The sequence below is a fragment of the Hydra vulgaris genome, chromosome 12 (assembly GCF_038396675.1).
Source record: "Hydra vulgaris chromosome 12, alternate assembly HydraT2T_AEP".
Lineage (NCBI taxonomy): Eukaryota > Metazoa > Cnidaria > Hydrozoa > Anthoathecata > Hydridae > Hydra > Hydra vulgaris.
The window spans coordinates 54357939-54367500 of record NC_088931.1 but is presented as its reverse complement, the minus strand read 5'-3'; the positions used below and the strand labels follow the sequence as shown (position 1 = coordinate 54367500).

The window sequence follows — 9562 nt, the reverse complement described above, 5'->3', positions numbered from 1 at the left end:
CGTAAAGACTCCAATAGTCACATGCTTGGCCTGGGCATTTACATTCGTAAGAATTCACCCATTTGCTGTGAAACTAGGTTTGAATCCACAGACTATTCTTTTATGTGCTTTCGTTTAGCACCACTTCACTCTATCGCTTTTCTCTTTTTTCTATATCGCTCTCCTTAATCTCAAGACTGCACTCTTTTTGATGTTATTTCTGACCATATTGACCAAGTCCTCTCTCTTTATCCATCAGCTAATATAGTTGTTGTTGGTGACTTTAATGCTCACCACTCTGAATGGCTTGGCTCTAGTGTCAGTGATTTTGCAGAAAATAAAGCCGACAACTTTTACCTTTCTCAATCCCTAACTCAAATAGTCAACTTTCACACTCGCTTTCCTGACAACCCGAATCATTTACCTTCTCTACTCGACTTATGTCTTGTTTCTGATCCTAGTCAGTGCTCTGTTTCTCCACATTCACCCTTAGGTGCTTCTGATCACAGTTTAATCTCTCTTAAACTAATATCTCATTTTTCTTCATCACCTGAATCCCCTTATTATCGTACCTCTTACAACTACAGTAAAGCTGACTGGGATTCTTTCTGTGATTTTCTTTGTGATTGCCCTTGGGTAGAAATCTTTTGTCTTCCTGTCGCCAAATGTGCTTCTTACATAACTTCGTGGATTCAGGCTGGCATGGAATCTTTTGTTTCCTCTCGACGATTCCAGGTCAAGCCTCACTCTCCTCCATGGTTTTCCTCACACTGTGCTGTTGCTATTGCTAATCAAAACCGTTACTTCCATATTTATCAGCAAAACAATTCTCCAGAAAATACTGCTCTAAAGAGCTAGAGTCTCTTGTGCCACCTACTACTTGTCATTCAATTAAGTGTCATCCTTTTTCTGTGACTGTTCCTAAGTGCTCCAAAAATGCTTATTCGTCTAGTTTTTTTCCTTGAACATCAGCTCTTTGGAATTCGCTTCCTTCATCTTGCTTTCTTGATTCATATAATTTGCAATCCATTAGGTCGTCCGTCAATCGTTATCTTGCTCTACAATCTTCATCTTTTCTCTTCCAATAACTTTAATTAATGGTTGCTTGCAGCCTTGTTGGAAGCAAAGATGTTTAAAAAAAAATCTGAAGAAAAGTTTTATTTTAAATTGGTTGGAAAATAAATTGCAACATCAACTCATCCTCGTTCATCTACTAACATTCGAAAAATTGATAATTATCTTTAGAATCTTGCAGATTGTAGATGAATGTCTGATGTATGATGAAATTAAGAAATGCAAAAAAGTACATAAATGTTGTTCAACCCCTTTATTACTAGAAAATAAAAAAAGTAATTTGTAAATTTTTTTTGAAAACAAGGAGTGTGGGTTACAATTTGTCAACCAATATTTTTCTATGAATAACATCTGCTGAGTATCTTACCAATAACAGCATTTCTTGGAAGCCAATGTTATCAATAAGTTGCTTAAAAACATGGATTATAAAGCAGTTTTCTGTAAGCTATAGAACTCTAAGGGCTACAATTCCTTTGAAAGTACATATAGTTGTGCAATATTATATAACTTTTCTTTGTGAAAGAAGAAGTCTCCAATATGATTTTTAGTTTAATTCAATGAATAATTTTAAAATCTGATGAAAATTTAATTATAACAATACTAATTAAATACTTAGTCTATTGAAACAGTTGCATTGTAAAACTTGCATAAATTACAACGATTATTCATTAAATAGACTTCAATTTTTTTTTGTACATTTTGTATTCTGAATTCTTAACCAGCTTGAACAAGCTCTTAAATCTATTCATCAGGATTTTATATAACTTTCCAATTTCTTTTAGGAACCACCCCCCAAGGGTATGGTTCCTAAAAAAAAAATTAATTTTTTTTTTGTGTTATAATAAATTAGATCAAAACTCATTGGCAAATTTCAAATTTCATCAAAAAAAAAATTTTTTTTAAAAGTTACGACCATTCAAAGTTATTTCAAGAGGCAAATGAGAAGAACTTTATGCTTAAACAAACAAAGATTTTTTGATGAAATTTGAAATCTGTCAATGAATTTTATCTAACTTATGATATAATTTAAAATATTATGATTTTAGGAGATATTGTTCTAAGGAGGCAATTAAGGTTTGGGGATGAAGTTTGGTTAGCTTCATTTACCTAAAACCTTTGCAAATCAACCTCATTTGATTAAAGTATCAAAATACTAGAATTGTGAGTATGCCACATGCCTCTTAGTTACCCATGCCGTACCTTATGTTGTGCCTAAAATACATGATACCTGGGTCCAAGGTAGAAAAAGCTGTTTTTCACATTTTTAAAATAAGGAAGAGTTTTTTGATAATAAACAAAAAAAAATTTGTGAAGATAGCAGGCCTTTTTAAGAAGCGTTACCCAGTTCACATTTTGCCTGCGAAAAGGCGATTTGCCTACGCGTTCAGCAGTTGCGCTATGCAAAAACTTTTATCTTTTAGAATATTTTAAATTATCTTTTGATGTCGTTAACGTGAGGTTTATTCAGAAGAAATAAAGTCGTAAGTAAAAGCATTTAACCGCAATTGTAAATTAATAGATTTTTTGTTAAAGAAACTGTTTAATAATTTTTTTGTTGTTGTTAAAAATTAGTTAAAAAGTGTTTTAAGTTTTATCTTAAGGAATTAAATATATAAATTCCTTTTAAATATAAAAATTATTTTTTGTCATAATAGTTTAAAAAATGCACGATTTATTTTGATGTAAATATTTTATCAATAAGATATTTTGTTTATTGTTAATTCAATAACGTAAAGTTTTAATGAGGTTCATTTAATTTATGAAAATAAATTAAGATCACGAATATGTTATCGGTAACTGATATAATAAAAAAGAATTCTTTTTTTTTAAAAAACATTATTAAAAAGAGTTCACAAAATAAATAAGAAAAAATGTATTAACAATTAATAAAATAACCAAAAACCAACTGTAAAATTATAAGAAAATAAACAAATATTATTTTACGTTTTATGAAAAAATATTTTTTTTTAAATAAAATTTAGTTCATATTTGAAAAAAATAACAAAAATGATTTTTCAAATAGGGACTTAGATTTTATTTGTAACTTTTGTGAGAAAAAAAAAAACTGTTTGTATGATTTTTAACGCGTTAATAAAATAACTTTAATTACAATGCGGTAATTGAAAAGACGCTAGTGACGCAATATAACTTCTAACAATACAAAGTAAATTTACTGAGTTGAGTTGAGAAATTAGGCGTTACGCGTTACGCATTTTCGTTATGCAGCGAAATCTCGTAATAAGGCCTGGGATAGGTTGCAAGGTTTTAAAGCATGTTCTTATGCATCCGGAACTCTAGACAGTAAAGAAAAGCAACTAACATTAAAATAAATATTTCAATGTCAATTACTTTTCTATATTAAAATACTAGTCATAAATACAATTCAAATTTGTTCTTTTTCAGTACTTTTTCAGTATTTGAATTAGAATTATTTTTTATATTTAAATACTACAAAAAAGAATTTAATAAGATCTAAAAATAGGAGTAGATCTTGAATAAGATCTATAAAATTTTTTCTACCAAGTAGTAAAAATATTATAAAACTGATAACTTATTTAAAACCTGATAACTTTTTTTTTTTAAATAAGTACCTGAACTTCACCAGAAGCAATCTGTTCCACATTCACAGAATATATATCATTACCACTACGAAATAGCAAACAACCAGTTTCATCATTAAACTCATATGAAGTTATCCCATGAGAAACCATTCTTTTGCGTTCTCGCAGTAGTGATTCTTCTTTTGAATAAACAGATGAATTAATGCATGTATGCGGATCCAATAGTAAATTCCATCGATAAGTCGAATACCTAATATATGTTAAGGTTAAACAAAGCTATGAACAACAGTTACTTAGCTTATATAACTTATTATCAAGACACCATAAGATGCCAAAGTCTTAAACAATTAAATCACTATAACATTCAAAATAAGCATAAATATGTTAATTATAAACTTATAATTAATAAGCTATTATAATTAGTATAATTATGGCCACTATTTATTTGTTTTTAATTTGTGTTACATCTTTTAATTCTTTAATTCCAAAAACAAAAACCTTGACAAATAAGGTAGCTGCACAAAGAAACAAGTTGATTAAAAGTATCTTTCAAATATCTTGTTTTTCGCAATATGTTAGCGTTATATTTAGCATTATAAATATTTTTCTTACAACATAAAATATATTGGTATTTTTTTAACTTCCATTTTTGGGTGGGGCTTAGGGTGACCATTAAAATAACATTTTTTTAAATGTCTGTTCTTAACCTCTAAATGTGTTCTATATAATAAAATAATGCTATAACTAAAATTTTTGAAAAAAAAAAATGTTTTCAGGGGTAGCTCAAGACCCTTAAACATGGGATGGATCCCTATAATTATCAAAAAAAATAGTTCTTTAAAAGTATAACATGTTGGGTCTCAAAAGAAGCGAAATTATATAAAAATTTTAAAAAATAATCATCATTTTACAGAAAAATTATTGTTTTAAATTCACTGCCTAAAAAATGACATTTTTAAACTAAAAATTAAAAATATGGATAATTACAATATTTATATTTTATTATAATTTTTTTTTCTTAATGTTTTTTATAAAATGATGATCATTTTTAAAATTTTTATATAATTCCGCTTCTTTTGAGACTTTTATATAGAACACATTTAGAGAGTAGGAGTAGACATTTAAAAAAAAAGTTGTTTTAATGGCCACATTAGTGGGGTTATTACTTAAATCTATACTAAATCCAAGATGTAGAAAAGGCAACTTTATTTTTAAAATTTTATCTTTAAAAGGCAACACAAAATCATTGCCAACACATAGCTGATTCCGCCATTATATAAGCTAAATATACTTTTTTCAATATGAGAAAGTGGGACAACTTTTCTAGGTCTGTAATCCACTAACTTAGATTTCTTCTCATTTCTAGAAATAGCTACCTGTATCATATAGTACAGATGTGCCAAATACCCCTGAAGGAGCTAGGTAAATTTTTCAAATGACTGGGAATCCTGGAAGTTGATGTTTACCATGTAATTTATGTATGTTTGCCGGGTACACCTCTTTTAGTGCTTCTGGGTTGCCAGGCATCTTCAAAAATTAAAAAGCATCTCCAAAAAGACCAGGCGCTACCAACTGCAAGATAAACCAGCGCACCTAAAAAACTCCCTAGGTACCTGGCACATCTCTATCACATAGATTACCTTGCAAAATTTCAGCATTTGAGATATCCTTAAGGATATCTCAAAAACTTTTTAAATATACTCAGTGGTGTGCAAATTTTTATAAGCAATTTATACAATAAGCAGACATGGATCTACATTCTGGTTATAGACTAATAGACTGGTTTCTTATTAAAAACTTGTTTCTGTTAATGAATTTAAATATTAAATATTTTATCAACATAATTATTTTTCCATTTAAACTATAAATAAAGTATTTTTTATAATGGAAATTTCCAAAATTAGTAATTTCCAACATACAATTGAATTTTCTTTGAATAAATTTATGTAATTATTTATGAAAATCTGCAAAAAACCAACATCTCAATTTTGCAACAAAAATGTTTTGAAAATAAAAAAACTTGTGAAAAAAGTAACTGCAATTTGTTTAATTGCTTATAATAAAATGAGCACAAACTGATCTTGTTGATATACAGAATTTACCTGATGGTAACTTTAAATTGATTTTTCATTATTAGGAACATTTAATAAAATATAGTAACTATGTCCTATACCTTCAAAATAAGCAGCAGAAGTTGCAAAAGAACTATATTATTTCCTTGGGAGCAATTTACAATTGCAAAAATAAGTATATAAAATAATAAATAATTAGAATAAATAACTGTAGTTATTGAAGAACAGTTCAAGTGTAGTTATTAAAGAACAGTTCAAGTTTAGTTTCAAGAATTTAAGAATAATGATTGGCGAGGCAAACTTACTATTATTTAATAGCAAATTTTATGTTATGTACATAGATGCTATAGATTTTGCAAAATAATTTATATTTAAAAAAAATTGATTGCATGAGAGAGAGATAATAAAACAACTAACAAGAATAGGGTTGTAAATTGTTACATGGTGAATGAACACAACTTACTGGCGATTAAATGGGTCTAATGGCTGCATTTGATAAAGTTTTATTTTTGTTTTTTTCAAAAATGACATTATTTTTATTAACTCCTTAAAAATTTTCAATCAAAATTAAAAACAGAGTTTTAGAACACATAAACAAAAAGGTACTAAAAATGTTATCACCAAAAATAATACCTCATTAACAAAATGTATTGCAAAAAATTAATATTTTAAACACTAATTTCCTAATGTTTAAAACTTGAAACACACTTGTAACTGATGTAAATCAAACAGTTTTTAACCAAAAAAAATATATATATTTTATAATTTTATTTTTATTTTTCAAATAAATTGATTACAAAAAGATGCACTATTAATTTGTTAGATAAATTAAATTTAGGTTAAATATCTTTAGTAATGAGGGCCAAAAAATCATAAGTAATGTTATTACACACACACACACACACACACACACACACACACACACACACACACACACACACACACACACACACACACACACACACACACACACACATTTGCTCCCATATGCAGTGATTTAGGAAAGTAAACTTTTTATTCAGAAAAGTTGGAGGGGTCCTAATGCTACTTTAAAAAAAAAAAGCAAAATAAAATAAGGATTTTGAAAAATAAATAAATTTTTTTGTAACAGCAGTAACAAAAAATAACAATAAAAAAAGAAAAAGATACAAGCTATTCTCTGATCCACATGTTTTAACACTGTTTGTATCCCATAAACCATTTTCAATATTTACATATATTAATGTATTATCATTTGTGTAAGATGATCCTTTTGGAACACCAAGAAAGATTAATAAATTTTTGTAAAATGTAAAGTTTGATGGGACAGTTGATGTCAAATTGTATTGTTCCAATCGACTTTTAATAACTCCTTTTTCAATACTTGACCAACTTAAACTTGTATTTTCCATTGTTCATTCTTATTGATCCATTTTCATTTTTATTAAATAAATTAAGCTACAAAAACTCAATTTCTAAAAACACTTTAAATCATCCAAACTTTAAATTTTTAATGTATCCTAAGGATACATTAAAGTTACATGTATAATAATTATATACATAAATATGTTAATAAATATAAAAAACAAATAATAATAATATTTATTGTAATATAATTTGTTATTATTATTATTATTATTATTATTATTATTATTATTATTATTATTATTATTATTACTATTATTATTATTATTATTATTATTATTATTATTATTATTATTATTATTATTATTATTACTATTATTATTATCGTTGTTTTTATTATTATATGATACTCTCTACAAGGAACGAGTACTCTTTGTATAATAAAAAGTTGAATGTTTTGTAATCGATTTACTGTTTCAAATTGCTTATTCCACATTTTTAGTTAACACAATTAAATCCGATCTAAAAACAAGGACAATTTTTAAAATGACTAAAAACAACTCAAAATTACGGTATAACTTTTTTTTTCTTGTTTAAAGAGTTAAAATATATATATAACTAGAATATTAATATTATCAGATACTGTACTCTCGTTGTTTCCTTGTATACTTGGTCAAAAGTCTAACTAGTTTCAATGTTTTAAATATTATAGAGAAAAAAATCAAGTAGCACATTTTAGCATTTAGGAGCAATAAGTAGCTCGTTTTCATTTTCCCGTAATTTAATTTTAGTTTTATTTGTTTTAACTTTAGTTTCGATTTTCATTGCAATTTAATATCAAAATGGCGAAAGTTACGGTCTGGAGCGTGATCTTTATTTAAAATTTTGTTAAACATCCACATATTTTTTTAATTTTAAGTTAGCGTTTTCAAAATTGAAAACGGCAAGACCAATAAGTTTTTCTCACATAGAAGGCATCACACAATATACAATGTGAAATAAAAAGCATCATACATATGTAACTGCAATCTGGGCCAGAATTTTTTTGATGTATGAGATATTATGCGGAATCTCAAAAGGATTCCGTCTTTAAATCTCTATTTTTTCCTGGTCCCTGGATTGCAGAAGTTCTACAAATTTCTGTGATTTATGATCTACAATAAGAAAAAAAATCATGAGATTTAATGAATTAGAACTTGTTGTATTTAAAATTTTGCCATATTAACGTTAAACGTCCACATATTTTTTTAGTTTTAATTTTGCATTTTTAAAATTGAAAACGGCAAGACCAAAAAGTTTTCTAGAAGGCATCTCACAATTAGGGTTGCCAGATGTCTGGTTTTTCAAAGGAGAACACAGTTAAAAAAGTTATTTTTACAGTTTTGGCGCTGATTTCTCCTCCGTAAAAACCGGACGTCTGGCAACCCTACTCACAATATTCAATGAGAAATAAAAAACATTATACATATGCGATAGCTATCTGAGCCAGGCCCAAACCCAGGAAGTTTTGATGTACAAGATATTATGCGGAGTCCCAAAAGGACTCCGGCTTTAAATCTCTATTTTTTCTTGATCACTGGATTGCAGATCTACAATAAGAAAAAACAAACATGAGATTTAATGAATTAGAACTTTTTATTTATTAGGCCCGTATACCGGCTATAAAGACTCAATAACTTTAGAACAACGTAGTTCTAAAGTCATCGTGTCATTATACATAAGGGCTTCGGGTTCAAAAATCATTCGTTCCTTCAACCTAAAAGTCGTAATTTTTTCCCCCACAAAATAGTCCTTGAATTTTTTAAGCTCCTGGAAATCAAAAATTAAGAAGAAATAATCTTTGTGTGACTTTCAAATCTGGAGTCTTTTTTGGGACTCCGTATTTCTTGATATGATACTTGCAAGCATAGCGAAAATTCCTAATTTAAGTATGTTGATGATTATGTCAAATGAGAAAGTTTTACAAAAAATTGCGGTCATTGTAGCCTGGGATAAAAAATTATCAACCCATTCCCAAATGTGAGGGCAAAGTGTTAATAGAATATTTTAACTCTTATATTAGATTTAAATTTATCGCCGCATTTTAAATTTCATCAAATAATCTATTAGTGTTCAAAAGTTATAAATACGTAAAATTTAAAATCCACTCATTTTGAGAAGGGTGAAAACTTCACATGGCCAGAATTTTGAACGGCAAAAGTTAGTCGCTGTGATGTAGTGGTTAGAATTCTGGTTTCAGAACTGGAGGTCTGTGATTTCAAGCCGGCATCATTGGCTGGCTTGAAACAAATTTGTAATTTTAAATTATAAGTTATTTTTTCAAAACTTTTTTTCGTACTCTCAGACATATATTTAGTGATATTAGGTTATTTGGATGGTAGTTTTATTGAATTAAGAGTTAAGTAAGGCTTTCATGTGCGCAATGATAGAAAAAGAAAAATTTTAATTAAAGATCTGTTGTCTCATGGTAGATGCCATTAAACTGTTTTAATAACATCAGATAGAAGATAAGAGTTTAACCATCTTTTCTTT

The 9562-nt window shown here is 27.7% G+C and overlaps 1 protein-coding gene across 1 annotated transcript in view; it reads right to left on the bottom strand.

The window, feature by feature from the left end:
- The window catches only part of LOC100207771 (dipeptidyl peptidase 9), a 31673-nt gene extending 24491 nt beyond the window's left edge, over positions 1 to 7182 (bottom strand). The window contains exons 1-2 of the mRNA XM_065813727.1: positions 6836 to 7182; positions 3645 to 3864 (exon numbers count right to left, since the gene is read on the bottom strand). Of these exons, the coding sequence (XP_065669799.1) occupies positions 3645 to 3864; positions 6836 to 7077 (462 nt within the window). The 5' untranslated portion in view covers positions 7078 to 7182. The remainder of the gene's footprint in view (positions 1 to 3644; positions 3865 to 6835) is intronic.
- Between the last annotated feature and the right edge of the window lie 2380 nt (positions 7183 to 9562).